Raw genomic sequence first — 24,140 nt, forward strand, 5'->3', positions numbered from 1 at the left:
GCCAAGGTGTTACAAGCTTTTACAATAGCTGCCCTCTTTAACCATCTTCCCCCCAACCATTTCCCTGCTGAGCTTCCTGCTCCTTCAGAGCATTCTGGGGACGAGGGCAAGTGCGGAGCCACACTGCCTAATGACTCAGCTGCATGAATCCAGGCAACTGAATTAACCCTTATTCTCCCTCTTGTAAAACAAGGAAAATACTAGTGCCAACCTCCTGGTACCCTTGTGAGATACAGTAATACATGTAAACCCCTAGAACAGGACTAGGCATTCAGGAAGTATTCAGAAAGCACTGCTTTTATTACAAGGCTTACTCTGGTTCTGCCTCCTAAAAAAAGCCCACGTAATTTATAAAGTCACACCAAGGAATAGTTGACTATTGGCTACAAGTGTCATGTGTGGGATTCGTTAATATTGGGCTCATGAAATGGTATGCAAAATTTTGTGGATACAAGCATTTTTTCCCTGTTATTCTCAACTCTGGCAGCACATTAGAATCTTCTGGAAAGCTTTTAAAACTATGGATGTCAGGGCTCCCTCCTGCACCAGATATTCTGATATAAGTAGTCTGGGGTAGGGCTCAGGCATTTCTCCCTAAGTAAATATACTTATGGGAATCAGTGAGAACCACCGAGGCATATAGTAAGGTCCTTAATTAGAATGGGCACCAGATCATTTTGTGGTTTAAAAATCAACAACAAAACAAAACCATATGTCAAACATATCCTTTCCAAAACCAAACCAAGTGCCTGAACATTTCTAAAACCGTAGAGGTGATTCTGATACGCTCTGGAGAACCACTGGCCAGAAAATTTTCCTCACATTTCCAAATGTCATGAAGAAAGGCTGGCTCCCAAACAGACGTCTGAGATGTGGTTTCTGTCGGGGATGAGGTTTTCCCCTGTCCAGGCCTCTATCTGGATCCAGATGCTTGCATTCAGCTCCCTGGCAGCCAGCCCTGGGTGGAAGTGGTCACCAGGAAGGGAGGGATCCCTGGAGCCTCTGGCTCTTTCTTTCCCAATGGGGCAAATCACCAAGCAGAACCACTTCCATCACTGAGGATGAGAAAAATCAGGAGAAACGGCTGGAGCCATGAGGTCCTTTCTTTATCTTTATGCAGGATATTTTAAATGGAGAGAAATCGCCTGAAGAAAGTTGTTTCTATTTCTGTCAACATACGCATCTGAGAACAGATTTTCAGCAATAACTGATAAACATTACATCCAGGAAGAAATAGGACATTGTCACCTCATTTCACACCACTTCAAATATAAATGTGCAAATTGACAAGCTTGTATAAAGGAAAAATACACTAAAATACAATAAAATGCTATGTTGTTCTTTATTTTTACGTATCTACATGCTTTAATATATTCTCTTTTCAAAAAGACATTCAGGTGTCATCAGAACTTTACTTCCTGTGCTTTCTTACAGGAGTTTCCACTACTCTGAAATTATTCCTCCCATATTAATGATGTGAAAATGTCCTTTTTTAATGAAATGATGGCATGTTTACTTGTTCGTTAGTCTAATGATTTTGCTTTGAAAAATAAAGAATTGGTAACTCTGTTAGTCAACAACCCTTCAGTGTGAATCCCCCACATCTTTTTTAAGACCATTCTGTGAAATCCCAGAGTCTGGGAAACCAGTGGTTTCTACAAAGTGCTCCTCAAAGTACTTAAACAGTATTCGAATATACAAAGAATACAGAGTACTGAAACAATATACAAATAGTAGGTGTGGGGTGGAGCTCTTAACAAGTGTCCCAGATGGGTTTTGCCTATGGAAATCTGACAACCAAACTAGAGATATTGCATTTTTTATAAGATTTATTCATTTATTTTAGAGAGAGACAGAGAGTGCCTGTGAGCTGGGGCTGAGGAGAGAGAGAGAATCTCAAGGAAACTCCCACTGAACATGGAGCTCGATTCCCCCAACCCTGAGATCATGACCTGAGCCAAAATCAAGACTCAGACACTTAAGCCACTCAGGCTCCCTTGAGATATTGCGTTTTTAAAAAGGAAATTTCTTTATCCAAATAGATCTATACCTAGTGACACACCATAATGAAAGGAGGGACAAAATGATTAAATTGAGAGGGGGGAGTGAGGACTAGTGAATCTCAAAAGTGTTCCTTTGGAATAATTAACGAAAAAAACAGGGAAGACTATGTTAGATAAATGATGGATGGATGGATGGGTGGGTGGATGGATGATGGATGGATGGAAGATGGAGAAAAGAATGGGGGCTAGAAACAGGAAGACTAGAAAGATTTTGGAAGAAGGAGACAAGGAGATGAAGAGGAGGAGGAAGAAGACGAGAAATATAAGAGAGTATATAAATAGCGTGGAGGAAAGAACACAGAGCTACTCTCTAAGTGACATTCCTCATGTCCTCAGTTTCCTCATCTGAAAACAAGCAAATTAGTTCCAATTATCACTAATATCCTCTCCGGTGTTGGCATTCTGTGTGTCTAAGGGATAAACAAGGAAGGCAGAAAAGGAAGAAAAACAGAGGAAAAGAGGTTCAGTAGTTCCAAAGTGTTAGGCTACATATTAATTCCTGTAACAAATTACCACAACCCTAGTGACTTAAAACATAAATTTACTTCCTTACTGTTCTGGAAGCCAGAGTCCTAAAAGCAAGGCAGCCCTCCTGTGCAGTTCTCACGCAAGCTTTGATTCAGAGACATGGGCTCCTTTCATGTTTCGGCTCTACCTTGTTCTGTTTGTGACCCCCAAAACTGCCTTGGGGGTACGGTGGTCAGATTTAGCAAATAAAAATACAAGATGTTTTATTAGTTTTGAATATCAGATAAACAGCACATAATATTTTTAGTGTAAGTATGTCCCAAATATTGCATGGAACATAATAATGCTAAAAAACATATGTTGCTTATCCAAAATTCAAAATTAAGTGGTTGGTCTCTATTTTATCTGGCAACCTTCCTCGGGCGATTATACCCGTTTCGACCAGGCAGACCGGGAAACGAGCAGATAGTCATGCTCCCAGGGGAGTTTATGGATGATGAAGTTTGTTCATCAGTGAGCAGCTTCCCATGCTAGACCTACACTCAGACCAGTTTCTTCCCCATCATTCTGCCAGAGGCTCTGGTCCCTTCTAACCTGCTTCAAATGTCGAATCTGAGCATATTACCAATCTTTATAATCCCCACAAACTCCGTCATGTTGCCTGGGAGTCCCTGCCCCCAACCTCCTCTGCAGCTTCAGTTAGTACTCACTCCTCCTCAATTACCTAACTCCCAACACACGGTCTTCCTTCAGCCCCTCATAGAAATCTCTGAGCCCAAATGGGGTTTATCCGCACTTCCATGATCACTCAGAGAAGAAGAAATGTCACAATCAAAAGGCTGAATGTCTTCTCTAAGTTAACACCCAGGACCAGGCCAGAAGGGGCTGCGAGTAAGTCTTCTTACTATCTTGTGAATTTCCACTTTCTTTCCAATTCTCTGTGGATTCAGAGTCCGGGGTCTCCGGCTGGCTCAAGCAGTTTTCATGAGCATCTCCAAAAAGTTAGAAAAGAAACTGAATATGAAAAATAGTGCAAAATATGAATTTGTTTAAGGGAGGATGGTTTTTTAGGCTTCCTCTTTAAAAAAAAAAAAATGGTCTGACCCAGTTTTCAACTAGGTCAAGATGTGGTAGACTGAGTTAAATCATGAAAGCACAAATTACCCTAGAGCAGAGGAAGATTTTTGTGAGGTCACTTCCTAGCTGTTCCTTTAGTTTGAGTGGAACTTGCTTTTCCAGTTGAGGGAGTGTCATGCCCCCAGGAAAAGTGAACTCATGATTTTCCCACCCTCCTTCCAAGGTGAGGAGAATCTCCATTCCTTCCGGTTTTAATGACTTCAAGTGACCCCAAATGCTTGGCTTTGTGTTGTTTCAACTTCCTTCTTTTCTGTCCCCTTTTTTCTTAGCAAAGTAGGAAGTAAGGACACCAGAAACTTGGAAAAATCTAACCATTTTCATCCTTTTTTCCTTCTATTTTTTTCTAGTATTATAACTAGTAAATATTTTTTGTCCCGTTTCCCTGATCGTTTCCCTCAGCATCTGCAAATGAGTAAATTAATCAGACTTTTATGACCATTCTTGTTTTTTTTTCCTAAAGGCTTTTCCATTACTTGGTTTTTTTGATCTTTGAAATATGAGCCCCCTTGATTTCCTGTAAATGTTTGTTCTTTAAAAAATAAGCCTCATTTTATTCTTGCTCCACGAACTTTTAATTTTCTCAGTCCCATTAGACATGTCTGATCAATTTCTCTTCTTTTCTGTTAAAACTTTCTCAATTCTCTTTCATGTATCTTTCCCCTTCCTGCAGCTGAGAGCAAATGGAGTTTATCAACCCTCCTCTCTCTCTCACTGTAGCCCTTCCTTATACTTTTAGATTTTATTCCTTTCATATATTTTCCCTCAGATTTCCTCCTGACTCATTCCCTACCCTCTTTTCTCCTTTGTGTCTATGCCTCAATTTTCCCTTCTAAGTTTTCCTTGGTTTCCTCTTTTTTTCTTTAGGTCTTTCTGTTCTTGCTTCATAACAAGAATGCCCTTAATTTAAAAACAAAACAAAAACAAAAAAAACCTCCAGTAGATCTCCTAAACACAAGCGGGACATCTGGCCTCTGACCTGCCTTGCCAGCCCCTTTCTTATGCTCTCACACACAAACCTGGAGTCCTGGCCCATCACTTACTCTCCAGGAGCAGTCTTACCTCTGCCCAGAATGTTTTCCTCTTTTCTCTAAGTATCTCCTGCTGCCCTTCTAAGGCACCTTCCCCCAACCTTCCTAGCATGGTTAGTCAAATGTCATCTCTGCTTCTATCACCCCGTGGGTTTAACCTCCTTATCAGTAAAAATTCAAGGTGGGATTATAAATTGATCTGTTTTTAAAAATGTCAGATATAACAACATATGAAAAGAGTGAGTAAAACAAATATACAGTATATTGAGTACTTATTTTTAAAAAACCTGGGTCAGCACTCCCCAAAACTTCATGTATCCTTTTTTATCACACACATGGCTTCCTCCCTCCTGAAAATAACTGTTATTCTTGCCCTAAATGTTAATCACTTCCTCACTCTTCGTTAGAGTTTTCCCACCTTTGTATGCCTCCTTAAACAACAAAGTTTCATTTTTCCTGATTTCAAATTTTATAGAAAGGGGATCTTCCCATGGACAGAGCATAAAGATCGCTCTCTTTTGTCTTCTTTCTTGCATTCAGGGTTGTGTTTAAGATTCCAGGCTACGGCGTTGAGCTATAGCTGACTTATTTTCCCTTCTCTCCAGATTTCTATCGCATGAGGCATTCCGCAATTTATTCATTATAAAGTTGATGAACCAGTTTGGAGCTACTGTAAACATTGCTGTTGAATACATTCTTGTACAAGCATCATGGCACACGTGTTGCATGCATTTCTCCAGGTCAGGAATGAGAAAAAATTGCTGAGTCACAGAGCATGCTTGTGCTCGCTCAGCTTTGGTAGGAAAGGCCAAACTCTCCCTCAAAGAGGTGGTAGCAATTGACATTCCCACTGGCAATCTATGGAAATTCCTTTTGATTCAAAGCCTCGCCTTCTTTGCCCATCTGATGGGTAGGGATGGGCATTTTCATCTCTAAATGCCCAGAGCTACCCAAATGACTGGTTTATAGAATGTGTTCTCATGCATGTATTAATTCATAAAACTCCCTTATGCTTATGATTCATTACAGATTTATTCTGTGTCTGAAAACTTTCCAAGGATCTACCTTAGGAGAACTTCGGTCAAGTGTGCATGGATGACACATCCTCTGAAAATTTCTTTTTTTTTTTTAACATGTAACAAGGTTTGCTTCATCAATACTGCTGGTATATGGGATAAAGTTTGTATAAGCCTTTGTCTGGAGCAGGGTGAAGGAAGCTGTGGTATACATCCCATGCCAATGCCTTCAGCCCTAAGATAAAGGACGGACAGCACCCATTGAATCTCCACATTCCTGAGCTCAAGAGGGGCCTTTCCATCCTGCCTTTCCATTCCAGCGGTTCTGAGATCAAGAGATCTGGGCTTTCCAGGGACTTTCTGTGGAGTTCTGCTACCTCTTGAGGCAGGATGCAAGCAGAATAGCTCATTTCTACTTATGTCATGGGACCCCTCCTGAAACTGCCCCCCTCCTGTCAATTAATAGATGCCCACCAGTAAATTTTCTACAATTACAAGGTTTTTTTTTTTAATTTAAATTCAATTAGCCAACATATAGTACAAGTCTTTATGGATTGATTTCTTTAATTAAAAGATGCAAACGGAGACACGGGACCAGACCTAACATTGTGTCTTCATACTTCTTTGGAGATCATTTACTGGAGAGACGGTAGAAGCGAGATGGAGTGAAGTTTAAACATGTTAAAGAACTGCCATCCTAAACATATGTTCAGGGATTGTATTTTAATGCCAACAAAGTATTGCTAGTAAAAATTTCCCCGTTTAAAAACAAACGTCTCCCTTAATTTAGATGTTAATTGAATGTATGAGTTAATGCTTTATAGCTTTTTATTTTTTTTATTTATTTATTGTTTTAAGAATTTTTATTTATTTATTTTGACAGAGAGACAGCAAGAGAGGGAACACAAGCAGGGAGAGTGGGAGAGAGAGAAGCAGACTTCCCTCCGAGCAGGGAGCCCGATGTGGGGCTCGATCCCAGGACCCTGGGATCATGACCCGAGCTGAAGGCAGACGCTCAATGACTGAGCCACCCAGGCGCCCCTGCTCTATAGCTTTTTAAATGACTTTTGGTTAGGGCATCTGTGAGAAGCCAGTTTAAAATTTTCATTTTCAAATCTCTCCCACGTTTAATATTTCCTCTATTGGACAATGAGGGTTTGAAAAGTTTCTTCAAGTTGAAGGCTAAGTACATACCTATCAGAGAAGTTATGTCAGAGCTTCCTCAAAAGTTGATAGGAAAAGAGAATGTTTGTCATTAGAAAATCTTTGTGAATTGTTATAACACTCTCAGAAAATGATGTTTGAGATACATGAAAAGAAGGACTCTACAGGCTTCCACCCATCCCATTATCTGCCCCTCCACTTTCATCAAATTCCTTCCTAATTAATGAATAAGTCCTTTGTAGTGAATTATAGTTATGAATTAATGGAACATAAAAGAGATTAAAACTTCAAGCAAAATGATTGCATTTGTCCTTACAGTCAGCCATACTGTTTTTTTAAAGTCAAGAATAAGCAACTTTTTGCAAGAAGGGGAAGTCATCACTAAAGGGGAAAAGCACATGATCAAGTGGAAGGGGCATTGTAGAAAAGAAAAGCATTGGGATGGAAATCTCATAGTTCACACTCTAGAATCTTCTTGGTATATACCTGGACAAGCTCCCTGAGCCTCATTTTCTATACTTACAAAAACTGCTAAATTAAATAATACCTAAAATCACATGCAGGCTTTAATTTCCTTGATGGGTTGATACTGAGGCCCCAGCATTAATAAAGAAATAAAACTTTTTAAAAAATCAGGAAAAGATCATAATATTTTACACACTCAAAAGATAAAACTACACAACAATAACAAAATCCACTGCACACTTACTGGAATAGCTAAAAAAAATTTTTTTAATGACAACATTTAATACTGACAAGGATGTGGAATTCTCCTACATGGTTGGAGGGAGTTTAAAATGTTATAATCATTTCAGAAAAAAATATGGCACTTCCTTATAAGGCTAAATAAACATTTAGCCTCTGATCCAGAATTCCACTCCTACTTAACTTATCCAATAGAAATGAAAATGTATGCCCACAAAAAGACTTTACAAGAATATTTATAGCAGCTTTCTTTGTAAAAACCCCACACTGGAAACAGCTTAGATGTCCATCAATAAGTGAGTGGATAAAGAAACTGTGGTATATCTATACAAAGGAATATGACTCAGCAATAAAAAAGAAATGAAGTATTAATACATACTTCAATATGGATGAATCCCAAAACCTTTCAGAGTAAAAGAAATCAAACACAAAAGAGAATATATCTTGATAACAGTTCAGATTCTTCAAACGTATCCATTTGTCAAAACCTATGGAATGGTATGTTTAAGATTTGTGCTTTTATTTTCCCATGTAAATTGCCTTAAAAAAACTGGAGTATTGGAAACAAATATCCAAACATAGTTCTTGATATACAGGCTGGAATTGTTGGGAGTGGGGTGTACTAATGTCTGCAAGTTATTTTAAATGCATCAAAAATAGGTCAGATTGATGGATGGAGATGGACAAATAGTGTTAAATGTTAATCATGGTATCTAGTTAGTGGGTATATGGGTATTCATTATACTTTTTTGTTTCAACTTTTCTATATGTTTGAAGAACCTTATAATAAAATGCTAGGGAAACAAATAAAAAGAAAAAGAGGGGCGCCTGGGTGGCTCAGTCGTTAAGCATCTGCCTTCGGCTCAGGTAATGATCCCAGGGTCCTGGGATCGAGCCCCGCATCGGGCTCCCTGCTCGGCGGGGAGCCTGCTTCTCCCTCTTCCACTCCCCCTGCTTGTGTTTCCTCTCTAGCTGTCTCTCTCTCTGTGTCAAATAAATAAATCTTAAAAGAAAAAGAAAAAGGAAACAATGCACCTAATTATTTGTCAAATTGATAACAACACAGAGAAAAATATTTATTTCAAGTGATTTTGAACCTAGTCTATATAAACTTAGTGGGATATATTCTATGTAGACCTAAAAAGAAATTATAAACTTCATTTATTGGTTTTATTGTTAATAACAACATTGTTACTATTTTGAAACTATTTCATATATACTGTAAGATAAAGCAAGTAAATACACTGTTATTGTCAGGAGCCAAGATTGACAGCATAAAAAGAGAGACCAAAACTAAAATCCAAGAAGTTAAGTATAAACTCTGCAATATTAATTACAATGGCAAAATGTAATATTTAACTGAAAAATATCAATGGGAACTCATATATTTTTAGAAATATATTCCCTGGTTCTTTTCCCCTGGAAGATGTTCGAAGCAGGACACCCAGTTACAATCAGTACCTTAGAACAAAGATCTTGGTTTCTGTAGACTCCTCCTACTTCCCCAAACATAACTATGATTTCTTGGAGAAATAGCAGATTCCAGTTCTGAGGGAGAGAAAGTGCAAAATAAGCCTGGGACATCTTGTTGCTGAAAGCAAGGAATGTGCAAAGATCAGTGGGTACATATCAAACACACAGGGGTCAAATTTTAGGACTATGGGTTCCATAAATACTAAGTGATTGAGACACATTGAATAAATAAAAATCCACACTATTGGCAGTATCTATCATACCAAAGCATTACTCTGAAAATTAATACCTTTTTGGGAAAATCATCCCCATGTGCTGAGGAATAGCTCTTCTTTACAGAAGAATTCCAGCCAATAATATAGAAGGAATAATACGAGATTTACAACTATCGAAGAAATAATTGATTCATGCAGGATCATCAGCGGATGTAAAACTATGTAAATTACACTGGGGATATTGACATGACATGATGCCAAAAGTGTCACCCCACAGATTGCTTACTATTTACAAAGAGAGATAGCTCCTTTACAAGAAAGAGATGTCTGTCATCGTCTGAGCCAAGTGACCAAATTAGCATCACTAATTGTGGGACAAACTGGCATTATGTGCGTTGTGAAGGGAAGCATATGATGTTAACCTTACTTATGAAATCAGGGCAGAAAATTTTACCTGAATCTAATCAGCTTTTAGACTTCACTCCCAGTCTAAAGGGAATATGAAGTACAGAGAATAAAAGGACAGTGAAATTAAAAGAAACAATCGTCAAATGCAGAATGTGCAATTTTATGAAACAATCATTCAAACAATCAATATGACAAAAAAAAAGTAAATGGAGCAGGTCTGGCATAAATGTTTGATCGAAAGACTTAAATCCGCAAGCACAATGTGTAAACCTTTGTTGGAAATGAATTTGAAAGAAAAAAATAGCCAAAAAAGCTATGTGGAGCACAATTTGGGGGAAATATAATATGGATTAGGCACTAGGTATATTATAAAATGATTGTTAATTTTATTAAGTGTGATAATTGATCTATTGATTATGGAGGAGAATTTCACTGTTTTAGGAGATGCCTGCTAAATTCTTATGATATGATAGCATGATATCTGCAACTTACTTTGAATAATTCAACTCAATAATTCAGAGAAAGAGACAGACAGATTGAAACAGAGCAAGAGAACAATACAGCAAAATGTTTGTAAATGTCAAAACAAGTTATTCCATACATGGTGTTCATACTAGCCTTTCAACTTTTCTATAGATCTGAAATTTTTTATAATAAAAATGTTAATAAAAGGGAGGATTCTTTTTTTTTACTTTTTTTTATTAATTTATTAATTAATTTATTTATTTTTATTCTTGTGTTAATCCCCATACATTACATCATTAGTTTTAGATGAAGTGTTCCATGATTCATTGTTTGTGCATAACACCCAGTGCTCCATGCAGAATGTGCCCTCCTCAATACCCACCACCAGGCTAACCCATCCTCCCACCCCCCTCCCCTCTAGAACCCTGTTTGTTTTTCAGAGTCCATCGTCTCTCATGGTTCGTCTACCCCTCCGATTTCCCCCGCTTCATTCTTCCCCTCCCGCTACCTTCTTCTTCTTCTTTTTTTTTTCTTAACATATATTGCATTATTTGGTACAGATCTGAGATTCAACAGTCTTGCACAATTCACAGCGCTTACCAGAGCACATACCCTCCCCAGTGTCTATCACCCAGTCACCCCATCCCTCCCACTCCACCCCCCACTCCAGCAACCCTCAGTTTGTTTCCTGCGATTAAGAATTCCTCATATCAGTGAGATCATATGATACTTGTCTTTCTCTGTTTGACTTATTTCACTCAACATAATACCCTCCAGTTCCATCCACGTCGTTGCAAATGGCAAGATCTCATTCCTTTTGATGGCTGCATAATATTCCATTGTATATATATACCACATCTTCTAAAAGGAAGGATTCTTAATGAATAAAATAATCTTTAAAAACTCATAATAGAGAATATCATTTAAAATAAGATAGTATCAAATATTTTTAAAATAATATTATTGAACATGCTAAACAAAGCCCGTGATTCCATCCACAGTGAGCAACACAGAGTACCTGGTGTCTAGTCCTGCTCTCCTCTGCCCTATCCCACTCCCCGCAGCCAAAAAGATCAAGTCATATTATTCACCCTTCAGTGATTAAGAGTCAAATCCCAAGTTCCCTTCCATGTCTCCTGACACCCTCCTGTTTGTATTCTGCACGGTGGTCAGACAAGTGACTTTGCTCTACTTGATGGAAATGCTTTCGTACAGGCCATGTGTTCCGACGCGCTGCGTATCAGAGATGGGCCCCCTCAGCCTGCCCTCTACCTTCCTTCTTGCAATCGGAGAGGTTGGAAAGCTAAAGCCACATTTTCCAAACCCCTTTCAGCTAGGTTGCTAGGTGTGACAGGATCGGCCTAACAGATGTACTCGGTCAAGATTTGGAAAGCAGAAATAAGGCGGGGTCATCCTTATTTACATTGCCCTTCTCCGGTTTGTACTCTCCGGCAAAACCGTGCAATCACGAGGTTTGTGCGCCTTTGCCAGCATCCACATCCATCTCTAGCTTGAAGGGTAAGAAGTTATTGGTGCCCCTTGATGAGGCTTCCTATTCCCTGGGTTGCAGCCCTGGGCACCTATTTTCCAGCTTCTAGAAAGTCTAGAGGTGGTTGAAGCGGAGACAGCACAGTCACTAACAGCAGTGGGTGATTTCAGTCGATATTCTCGATTCCCACGGTGGGTCGATTCCTTTTGGTTCTCAAATTATTCCTGGAGACCCAACTTTGAATACATTCTGTCAGTCCTTCCAATAATGGTCTAAGGCCTGATTTCCTGTATTACAGCCTTTTTTGATCAAAATACCTATGGTAGTTTTTATCATCTGCACTGAACTCGGACTGATAAAGTTTTCTGATTCTGAGAAACATGCATCCTGAAATATAAGATATTTTGAAATACCAGGAACTTATGTTTGGGCAGGGATTCCAAAATCTGGAACATCAAACCACCTTGGACACTTGAGAGAAAAAAACACATTACCAGACTCCACCCTACAGTATAAGAATCTCTCTAGGTGGAGCCTAGCATGTATTTTTAAAATCTCTCCAGGTAATTATGACGCAGTCTGCCTAACACGGAAACCCAGGGCCAGGTATGTAGGATTTTAAGGTGTTAAGGTTTATAGACATCATGAGGTCAATGTTCCGTTTGGTGCAAGAATCTCCATGCTGACATTTTGATATTTCCAAACTTTCCTGTCCTACAGATTACATTATTGTCTTCAATAGTTTATCAGCCTAGCAGGAACTCTCTCTGTTAGGAGAAGCCAGCTTTGCAGAAAGAATGAAGTAACTTCTTTCAAAACCATTCAATAAAGGAAATGCCCAGGTTTAACTGTGACTTAAAAATCCACGTTTTACTTTAGAGAATATAAAATAAACTTATAACGGCATATGATGCTCTACCAAGCTCTTAAAAAATATATATTTTTGTTAGCTGAAAGCACATTCCAGATATTGTTACTATACCAAAACAGGATCTCAAAGTAGTGCATCATAGATTCATGGAATTACAAGATATAAGATTAGAAGCAATCTTAAAGATGACTATTTTATGAGTATTTTATAGTTTTCTGAGTACGGATCCTTTGTCTCTTTGGTTAGATTTATTCCTAGGTATCTTATGGTTTTGGGTGCAATTGTAAATGGGATCGACTCCTTAATTTCTCTTTCTTCTGTCTTGTTGTTGGTGTATAGGAATGCCACTGACTTCTGTGCATTGATTTTATATCCTGCCTTTATTTTTAAGATTTTTTTAAAATTTATTTGAGAGAGAGAGAACGAGCATGAGCGGGGGCCGTGGGGGTGGGGGCATCAGGCAGAGGGAGAATCAGACTCCCCGCTGAGCAGGGAGCCCGATGTGGGGCTCCATCCCAGGACCCTGAGATCATGACCTGAGCTGAAGGCAGAAGCTCAACTGAATGAGACACCCAGGCGCCCCTAAAAATAATTATTTTAAAACAGGGACCTAGAATGGAAGGCACAACTTAAAAATAATGACACTTTTTGAAAGTGACCTCAGAGGCCTTTACTTTCGTCTTTTACTCAGTTGTGGCCTTAAGCAAAGAGCAATGTATTTAATTCATTCAGACCTCTTTTCAAATAAATGAGTTCATGTTCACTTCCCTACTTAATCATTCTTTCGTTTTTCCTGGGGTCTCACCTTGAGATGCTCACTAGCCTTGCCCTTCTATGGATCCGACTCCAACCTCAGCAGTTGGAGAGTTGATTAAAAATGGACAAGAAAACCGAGCAAAACAAAATAAGAGAAACTTAGCAGAAATCTGTAATTTTGGAAAAGACAAGTGATTACGGGTATGTGTATAATGAACTTAAGTCAGAAAGCAAAGGTGGAAGGGCAAGTTTCCTCTAACATCACCTTTGAAAGCCTGAGAAATAATTGAGAATGGACGCCTGTCTGCTTCCAATATTCCGATTCTGATAGTGACATGGGGGTGCTGCTGTCTGCTGAGGACAGAGGAAGACCACAGATGTGCCCAAATTCCTTGTAATTTCTTAGCCCTCTTTTGGGTATGAACTGCATTGAGTTCTCCGAAAATTAAAAACTTGATGTTAAAAAAATCACAGGTTTATGGTGTTGTAAATGAGCAGGCAAATTCATAATCACTTATTAACTTGGCAGGTATTTCCTGGGGACCTAGCATGTGACAGGCACTCTGTTGAGCTCTGGGATAGAGTGGTGAACAGGGTCCTAGTTTTCTGGATATGATACACGTGCCTGGAATGCTACCAATAATCTGATGGTCTCATTCTCTTCAGTAGCAGTCTCACCTCCTGCTGACCATGTAATCCTGGTCCCCATGGTGGACATGTCCAACATGGCACCTCCTTGAAGCAGGGAGGGAACTGACCCCACTGTGTAGGGAAAGAAAGCTCACTCATTTCCTTCAGATGAAGAAGGCCAACCCTTGGGGAAGACAGCAAAATTTTTCTTGCTTTAATCAACTTTTCCTTAATCAACCTCCCAGTTTAGAGACCTTTTAAGATAGGACTCCTCTAGGGTTGCCTGGGTGGTGCAGTCGGTTGAGTGACCAACTCTTGGTTTCAGCTCAGGTCATGGTCACGGGGTGGTGAAATTGATCCCTGTATCAGGCTCTGTGCTCAGCACGGAGCCTGCCTGGGATTCTCTGTCGTCCCTCTTCCTCTGCCCCTCCTCCCATGCTCTCTCTCTCTCTCTCTCTCTAAAATAAATAAATAAATCTTAAAAAAAAAAAAAAAAAAAGATAAGACTCCTCTGGGCTGACCCTAACCTCCACAGGGATAAACAGATCTGTTCCCTTACTCATGGACTTTTTCCAGAAGCCAAATTCACTTGATCATGAGAATCTGCTGGGCACTTGTAGAAATAGAGATTCTTGGACCTCACTCTAGACTTAATAAAGCAGAATCTCTAGAAATTTCTATTCTTAACAAGTAAGAGATAAAATCAGGTGGCTATTTCTATTCTATTTCTGTTTTTAAGTAAGTCCAGATATTTCCTGGTGAATTTTTCAAAAAGAAAATGTTAAGAAAAAACACAAAATCTACCCCTTATTTCAAAGGCTGGCATTAAGAAAAATAATCAAGGGGCGCCTGGGTGGCTCAGTCCGTTAAGCGGCTGCTTTCGGCTCAGGTCATGATCCTGGAGTCCTGGGATCAAGTCCCACATCGGGCTCCCTGCTCAGCGGAGAGCCTGTTTCTCCCTCTCCATCTGCCTGTCACTCTGCCTACTTGTGCTCTCTCTCTGTCTCTCTCTCTGTGTCAAATAAATAAATAAAATCTTTAAAAAAAAAAAAAGAAAAAGAATCAAATTGGTGTTTCTCTTTTCATTTTTTTCTATGAATATGCATATATATTTTTATAACAAGAGATCATACAATAAATACTGTTTCTTTTCTTGCAGATTTTCTTTGTCCATATGCACATATACTGTGAACACATGCCTGATTAGTATTTTACAGAAATAATTTCATTTAACTATTATGTATTGAGAATCTCCTCTAAGCAGTCACTGTTTTAAGTGTTGGGGATGCAGAAGGGAGCAAGTAGAAAGAAATCTGTGAAGCAATGAGCTTCTATTACAATAGCAGAAGATGCTCAAGAAACCAGCCAACTGATACATAAATGAATAAATATTTACAGTTAGTGCCAGTGGCAGGAATGATAATATTTGGGTGTCTACGAGGTGCTAAGAATGGTTCCAAGTATAAATTCATTTAATCCTTATAGCAACTCTATAGGGCAAGCGCCAGAATTACCCCCACTTTACAAATGTGAAAACAGAAGCTCCAACAGCTTGCCAGCATATCTAAGTATTTACAAGGTGCTATGAAATAAGTAAGTAGGAAGACCAGCTTAGATCAGATGGCTAGAAGCGGGGGCGACACATTGTGAGGTTTTGGTAGGCCCAGCCCAGAATTGAAGCCTGCTGATAGATTGAAAGAAAAGGTAGCAGGGCACCTGGATGGCTCAATCGATTAAGCAACTGCCTTCAGCTCAGGTCATGATCCCAGGGCCCTGGGATTGAACCTCACATTGGGCTCCTTGCTCCCCGGGGAGCCTGCTTCTCTCTCTCCCTCTGCCTGCCACTCCCCCTGCTTGTGCTCTCTCTCTATCTCTCTCTGTGTCAAATAAATAAATAAATAAATCTTTAAATTTAAAAAAAAAAAAAGAAAAAGAAAAGGTAGGAACCAAGAAATTCGAGACATGCATGAGATTAAAGCAAACCAGGTGTCAGAAAATGGGATTAGGTAGCAAGAAGAGAGGCAGCTACACTCAGAGAAGGGGCAGCCCAGCCTGCCCAGGTCACCCCATGTTGTTGGGGGGTTTCTGGTTTGGTTTTGGGGAGACAATATTTTTACCCCGCTTTGTTGTAAAGTGGAAAACACTCCTTCACTGCAACTGCAAATGTCACTTCACTGACATTTCCACCTAGGCTGACTCACCCGCCGGCAGGTTTCGCACCTGAAGATTGTCAAGCCAATTTGTAGAGCGAAGGAGGGAGTGGGACAGGCTGGGTCAGGCCCAGACAAGGTCAGCGCCCAGCTGAGCGGCGTGCTGGGGCCAGGAAGACGCAGGTGGTGAGGGCAAACTCTGCCCAGAGAGCCTTGGGGGTGGAGACTGGGGAAATGGAATTCCTCCAAGTGGTGAAACACAGCATCTGAGCCAGGGGAGACCACACCCGCTGTGCTGAAGGCAGGGAGCCACTGGAATGATGACAAACCGCCATCTAATGAGAAAGAAAAAGCCCAGCACCGTGACCTGCATCTGGCACTGCCCACATCACAATGGGAGCTTACTGACTTCTTGAAGAAACTAACTTTTTAAGTCATTTTGATACCCCCAAAAAAGTCTAAAATGTTCTATAGTCTAACACGTTGATACTTTCTTAAAATAGCAGAGCCTATAGAGGACTATGAATCCAACAAAGAACCAGAAAAAGAACCAACATTAAGAAGCGTCAAACACAATGTGGGGGGGGGCGGGCCGTGCGCCAGGGTGACTCAGTCAGTTGAGCATTGGACTCCTGATTTCGGCTCAGGTCTTGATCTCAGGGTCGCGAGATCAAGCCCCGCATCTCTGCTTGAGATCCTCTCTCTCCCTCTCCCACTGTCCCTCCCCCACACTCTCTCCAAAATAAATAAATAACTCTTAAAAAAAAAGAAAGAAGCATCAAACACCACAGGTGCTGCTATCTTCATTGACACAGAAACACCTTTATGTCTGATGCCTGCGCGGAATGTGAGACCAACTGATTCCATCGTATCTCACAAGACTGTATGACACTGGGTAAATTCCTTAATTCCTTTGACCCTCAGGTTCTCTATCTGCAAAATGGACACAAAAGTAGTGCCTACCTCATGTTTAAATGAGATAATACATCGGCAATCTTAGCAGGTGCCCAAACCCTTGCATTCATCTGTCCTTTCTCAGACTTCTCATGCCCCCACTCCAAGACTGTTGTGTGCCTCCAACTCATCTCTATGATGTCCCCCTCTGGCCCCTTCTGGCAACTCCTTCCTGTCCTTCCATCTTTCCCTCCTCTAGCTCCTTCCCTCACATGAAACCTGAGTCTATGGCAAGAACATCATTGCCCTTTATGGTCTTCTCAAGACAAGCACAAGTTTAGGAGCAGATGGGAGACCAGCACTCTTATGCTTCCACAATGGCACTTCTCCATTCCTACCACCCTTCCCCATCACCCCCTTTGAAATACATGCATGTCATTAGCCCATGCACTCTCCCCCACCCCCAGCTGTCAGGTGAAGGTCTTGATCAATTCTTCACATTCTGTGAAGGCTTGGGCACAAGCCCAGTCTCCCCTTTCACACCTGATGCTGATGTCTGTTCAGGCAACTTTATGGCGACGTGGCACAATGTCACTTATAAAATGTCCCCCTCCTCAAATCAAGCTTCAACTCAGCCTCTATTTATAACTCAGAGTTAGGGAACATGCTAAATCACAGCATACGAATGCACATCAACAAGACCCAGAAGATGAAAAACTATAGAACACTTCCCTGGTTTCTCCAAAACATAAATCGCAAAGGTGAGGGGGGTAAGAAACATAGATTAGAAGTAAAAAGAAACAAATCAAACAAATGCAGTGTGTGGGCCTTATCTAGATTTTCTTTTTTTTAAGGACTTTATTCATTTGAGAGAAAGAGAGAGACAGAGCATGAGCAAGGGGAGAGGCAGAGGGAGAGGGAGAAGCAGATGCCCCACTGAGCTGAGAGCCCAACGTGGAGCTCGATCCAAGGACCTGGAGATCATAACCTGAGCTGAAGGCAGATGCTTAACCATTTGAGCCACCCAGGTGCCCCCTTACCTGGATTTTCATTCAAACAAATACAACTGCAAGTATATACATAAACAAGTAAAAACAACTTTTGGGGGGAAACAAACAGGGATTTTTTTTTTTTCAAATAGGAATATTTTAACACTGACTGGTTATTTGGTGATATTAGGGAATCAGTGCTGATCTTTAAATCTATGATAATGAAAGTGTTCTTGCATTTTAATTAAATATTTATAGACCGAGTACTTTGGTATCTGGGAATTGCTTCAAAGTAACTCAGGGGGTATGTAAGTGGGAAAAAATGAGTTGTGTGTTATAGGTGTAACAAGATGGCCATTGGTTGGTTGAAGCTATGTGATGGGGCGGCGGGGCGTGGGGGGGCGTGGGGAGGGGCTCCTTGTATGATTCTCTGCTTTTGTATTTTGGTTTTTTTCTAAAGATTTATACACCTGTCTTTCTACCCGGGCTTTCACTGAGTTCTCGCCATTTCTCATCTTACTCACTGCTGCTCTCCCTACTACTTCTACTTCAGTTTTCCTCCCCACATCCCTTTCCCCCTGCTTGGACTTTTTCACAGGTTCCCCAGTGTTCCCCTGTTCAAGTTCAAACCACTAGACTTGGTTGAGGTAACAGTTTCATTTCACCTGCAACTACTCCACCCCACTCCTACTCCTTGCATACTTTCCACCTCGTCCAGTGTGCCAAACTGATGGCACATTGACATTTTGGATGGGGCAATTCTTCATTGTGCAGGACTCTCCTGTGCATTCCGACAGGTTTAGCATCCCTGCCCCCTGCCCACTAAATACCCATAGTCCCTCACCTTCAGACATTATGAGAACTAAAAAGTGCCCCCAGATATTTCCAAACACCTCCTGCTTTTCCAGCTGGGTGGTTCCTACTGGCCACTAATACCTCAGCTCAAATATGGAACTAACTATACACTATTGTCATCCCCGTAGTTCAAGAACATCGAATATTGGCTATTTAATATGATTCAACCAAGTATTCTTTCCTTCTGCAAGCCCTCACTACCGATGCCCTACAGAACTCTGTGACTCTCTTTATCCAAGTGCTTACACCATGTGTGGTAAAAGCTGATTTTCTTGTCCCCTCCCTCTCACCTCACTGTTCAGCCCTAATTACCTGGGAGCAAAGACCAAGTCCTAATTTATCTCTTGGTATCACAAGCTTCACTTGGCTCAGTACCTGGCACATAATAGGTACGAAACCCATGTTCGATGAATAAACAAACAGGTTATTGAGAATACTTTCCCTGATGACTCGGTGTTATTATTCCTGGGCATAGAGCTGACTTCTGGGCTGATTGGGCCATTTACGGCTCTTGGCTCTACACCGATGACCCATCATTGCCCTGCTTTATGGGTTTGTGTGTCTGGATTTTGCATCATATCATCAGTGTTCCTGCCTCCAGCGATCCTTCATGGCCTTTGGAGTCTAGGGCAGATAGTCCTGAGTGCTGTGTCAAGCCACGGACTTTGCTACTTGAAGCCTGTAATAGTAACTCCCCTGGTTCAGTACCCTTTCTTCTTATGTCTGGGTTCTTGCTAAGTTTCACACACCTCAGGTCTCTCCTCCCCTTAGTGAGGAATCAGTTCCTAGAACCCTCTGCATTGTCATTTCTTTTTGGAATCTGCTTAAGGATGACTCTGGAGGACTTTTGAAATAGAGAAATGTTTCTGTGCTGAGATGTCCATTGCTAGGTCCTTCGCTGGGTGACAATGATGGACAAAGGGATTTCTCAAGGTATTTTCCCAGTGGTTATTATGTCCCTGTAATCACAAAGTAGATAGATACCCTTTATTTTGAAAAGTTTTATATCAATAAACACTGAGCTATGGATCTCTAATGGAGCTATGGATTTTCTATTTTTTGGTTTTGATGACTGAATTTAAAAAAAAAAAAACAACAAAAAACCCTTTCCATTATAATTCATATAGAATGAAAACCAGGACCATGAGGAACAGGGATAAGGGGAACAGCTAGGCAGAAGCGAATAGGGAAATACGATTCCCACCCCCCACCACCAATTTTAAGATTTACTATACCTTTAAATATTTAAAAAATGTTAACATGTGTCTTAAAAAGTGCTATATAACTCCATCAATGAGCAATTTTTAGTTCATTCCTTTATTTTCAATACTTATTTTTATCATCATGTTTCTCTTTTACAGGATAATTACAATGGTTTAGGAAACAAAACTATGTAGAAGAAGAATGTTAAATAGTTTTTTACAAATAGCTTGTTGCTTACAAGAAAGTCCATATAACCTCATTCCTCCAAACATAGCGTTATATCTCGTACTAAATCAAATAGCTTGTAGGAAATTAGTATTAAATAGCAAAAACAGACACACAAAAAAACATATATATATATATAAATAACATAAAATAGAGTTTGACTCTAATGTGATGCTTAACAAAGCAAACTATGATGCAATATGTATCAACTTCATTAATTGGACAAATCCAATGAAGCACAAATCGAAATTGGGCATGTGCTACACTCTCAACCACCAACTCCAGCTAGATTCTTTTTGTTCATGGGCTCTGTCCAATTCCATTCCAGAGAGCATTCGTTTTACATCTTCTTGACTCTGTGGCTGTAAAGAGAAAAAGAAAAAAAAATTAAGCAAAGACAGGGCAACCAGCAGGGAGGAATGGCTTTTGTACCTAAAGATTGTCCCTAATCTCATCTCAGGATGCTGGCAGCCCAAGAGTCCAGAGGAGCAAATCAAGATTCAGAGAGGAAGGGCCTTGCCCAACATAACTCAGCTAGTTAATGACAGAAACAGGACCAAACCCTTGGGTTGCGTCTTTAAATTCAGTGTCTACAACACCTTTGTGTTAGGTGAGCTCTGTTCATATTAATAAAATACAATGTTACATCACTGTGAATCATAACCATCGATTTCTTTTTGACTTTATTTTTCAGTTTTTAACAAACCGATGTCATATAGTCTGTAAATTACATAAATAGGAGGCATCTTTGCATCAAAAGCCAAGCAGCTAGCGACTATCGAATCCATAGGAGAATCTTAGACATCATGGGGAAATCACTAAACTAAAAAAAAATTTATTTTTTTTATTTTTTATTTTTTTTAAGATTTTATTTATGTATTTGACAGAGAGAGACACGGCAAGAGAGGGAACACAAGGAGAGGGTGTGGGAGAGGGAGAAGCAGGCTTCCTGCTGAGCAGGGACCTGATGCGGGGCTGGATCCCAGGACCCTGGGATCATGACCTGAGCCGAAGGCAGACGCTTAATGACTGAGCCACCCAGGCGCCCCTAAAAAAATTTTTTTAAATGATGTATAAGTGGAAAAAATGAATTTTTGCTTTCATGATCCAACTCAAATTTCCCCTTTAAAATTCTACACTGCTGGGGCACCTGGGGTGACTCAGTTGGTGACGCAACCAACTCTGAAGTTCTGCTCAGATCATGATCCCAGGGTCCTCTCCCTCTGCTCCTACCCCCGCTCTTTCTCTCTCTAAAATAAATCTATAAAAAAATAAAATAAATAAAATTCTACAGTGCTTAGGCTAAAGGGTCCCAGCCAGCCTATGATCCACCACTCTGCACATGACCTTTGCCCCAGACATTTGAAGAGGGGCTGATGGTAAATGTTCCATACCTGAGGATATGCACAGCCTTTTTCACCCACTTCTTCTTTGGATCTGCACACACAGCCAATCTTTTCTTTGTGTAAAAGCTTAAAAAAAAATTTTGATTTGTGATTAGAGTTTTCAATTGCTATTTCACAGAACATGCAATGGAAATTTTGTATTCCAATGGACTGCTCTACCCACTAAACATTTTATTTATTTCCAAGGTGAAACAAAATACAAAAAAAGAATTGTTTCTGATAAATCTTAATGCAGGAAATGAAAGTGATTCTCTCCTACTTTCTCTGTATTTTAACAAATAGCTGTGCAATGACTGGAAAATAAGTCTCAGAATTATTATTTAATTTTGTTGGTGGTGGTTACACAAAATATATGTATATCCAACCAATTACCTATATCATTCTGAAGTATAATATCCTAGAAGGATCAAGATTATTACATGTGAAAGTATAATAACTCTGAGTTTTTACTTACAGCCCCAACCATTCTCTGGTAGAAGATGCTCATTTCAAAATTTATGTCTCCCATATTTTCCTGAGATGGCACGTTAGTAGCTTATAAGTTTATCTTAAAAAGTGATTTTGCACTCAACTTTGTTCTTTAAAAAAAAAAAAAACTAAACTTTTGCCTTATTCCAGTCCTATTTAAACTTTGGAATACATATGTACTATCAAAACAAACATATCTTTGCCCCATCAGTTATTTCTGAAACTCCAAAAAGGCAAAAATTTTTTAAACTTGAAATTCCCGTGTACTCCTGACACAATCGAATGACAGTCAATGAATAACTTACATGACAGCATTGATGTCGCAAGCTTCATTGGCCAGCTGCTGTGTGAAGCCCGTGATAAATTTGGGATGAAGGACATGTTCTGTATATCGAAGACAGCAATCAAAGTTGCTTGCTGCTGAAAAGAAATTAAAGGTATTGAGTATACATGAATGAATTTATCCTGTAATAGGTATTATGGAACTACTCAAAGCTGTAGTTGTATATGGTAAAGAAACTATTTAGAGAAACAGTCCCAATGTCTTTGAGACCTGATTTAATGTAGTTTCCAGCTCTTAAAAAAAGAGGGGGAGAGCTTATGTGCTGGGAGATTTTGGTTCAATAATAGTTTAGAAGCCCGTGACTTCTAACAAAAGGAATATCTCTAGTGAGAAACACAAACTGACAGTGTTTTATTTAAGTTCATTATAATCACTCAAGAATATGACTATCTCTCACTTGAAGAAACTCTTGTAGATAAACTTTCAAAATCAGAAAATGAATAAATATGGAGATTTTAATCTATCACTTAGTACGGAGCATTGAGAGGAGGGGAATAATAAGAAGTTACAAAGGAAAATGCAATTTATAGGAGCTTCAAAAGCACTTTGAAATTGTGATATTAGTGGAAATATTTTGGTCGTAGAAGTTCAACACATGCATTTCCAGGAATGCACCTGTTGCTAAAAGTGATGTATTCTCACAGCCATAAAACAATACTCAGACATTCCCCCAGGCTAAATTATAACCTGCTGTAAGGTAAGGGATAAATGTTATCTCTAAGTTGGCAAGAAATGGCCCAAAGCCATGTAAGGATGGAGAGGTCAGATGCCATAATCTGCCCCTAAAGGATGAGTTTTGAAGTTTACTAAAACTATTTAGGTGGGAGGTGAAAAAGTTGGAAACGTGGGAGTGTTTCCTACGTTTCAGAATGACAACCCCATTCACTAGTAACCTGACAACTTACATCACTCCCCAAAATAGCACTTTGGCCTTGTTGTGGAGCTTGGGGGGGTCTCTCAGAACCCAGCCACCCCAAATATCTGCTGGGATTGAGAGCAGAGGGAAAAAAAGCCTGATCAGCAGCAGTAACCATTTGCTCCTCACTCATCAAAGAGCTGACAACTCCCATCACTTCTGAAGACTTTCCAACAGGCTCCCATTCTTTGGGGACCCCCAGGGGAGCTCAAGGCTTAGAGGAGAATGAAAACAGTTCTTTCTCCTGTGTCAGCAGAAAGAGTGATACTTACCTTCTGACTTGCTGCAGAGATGGAGGAACAACACTGACATCAAAGCAGCCAGGAGCAAACTCTTGCTCCTGCACATCATTTTCAGCTCAAAGAATAGATCTGCTCAGGGCTGGGTACCCAGTGCTTTGGGAGTGCTGCTAGGTTCTGATAGTAGACTGTGTCTGGGATGGCCCTACTTATAGCAAATATTGGGAATGTACACAGAAGGCGTGTTCTGACATGGGTTTTCCCCCATTGATCAACCTGCCCCATCATGTCGTCACAAAGAGAAACCACAGGGAAAACTTCCTGCCTTTCCCTAATGTTGGGAAGCTGTGAAGGTCAGAGTTGGGCGGGGGGCGGGGGGGAGGGGTATTTGACAAGGGGAAAATCCTGTTAAATCGTTTAGGTTTGTAAAGAGGGAAAGCAGCCCAGCCCTGTGGTTCAGAAATGGGTTTCATGCAGTTTTAACTTAATCTCTTGTCTCTGAAAAGAGAGGACAAGGATTAACAATGATACAAAGGTCAGCCCTACACAGGAACATTACAGGAC

At 40.1% G+C, this 24,140-nt stretch overlaps 1 protein-coding gene across 3 annotated transcripts; it reads right to left on the reverse strand.

Moving 5' to 3' along the window:
- Positions 1 to 20,544: 20,544 nt before the first annotated feature.
- On the reverse strand, positions 20,545 to 23,688 carry CCL20 (C-C motif chemokine ligand 20). 3 transcript variants are annotated; one of them, XM_035006578.1, is made up of 4 exons: positions 23,610 to 23,685; positions 22,384 to 22,498; positions 21,599 to 21,676; positions 20,545 to 20,566 (listed from the first exon to the last, which is right to left on the reverse strand). In XM_035006578.1, the coding sequence occupies exons 1-4, from the start codon at positions 23,683 to 23,685 to the stop codon at positions 20,545 to 20,547; spliced, it is 291 nt and encodes a 96-aa protein (XP_034862469.1). The 3 variants fall into 3 exon arrangements, with proteins under 3 accessions (XP_034862469.1, XP_034862468.1, XP_034862467.1); XM_035006577.1 differs by lacking the exon at positions 20,545 to 20,566 and having other exon boundaries at positions 21,317 to 21,676; positions 22,384 to 22,495; positions 23,610 to 23,688; XM_035006576.1 differs by lacking the exon at positions 20,545 to 20,566 and having other exon boundaries at positions 21,317 to 21,676.
- Positions 23,689 to 24,140: the final 452 nt, after the last annotated feature.

The sequence above is a fragment of the Mirounga leonina genome, unplaced genomic scaffold (genome assembly GCF_011800145.1).
Source record: "Mirounga leonina isolate KUSES-001 unplaced genomic scaffold, KU_Mleo_1.0 Mir_151, whole genome shotgun sequence".
Taxonomy (NCBI): Eukaryota; Metazoa; Chordata; class Mammalia; order Carnivora; family Phocidae; genus Mirounga; species Mirounga leonina.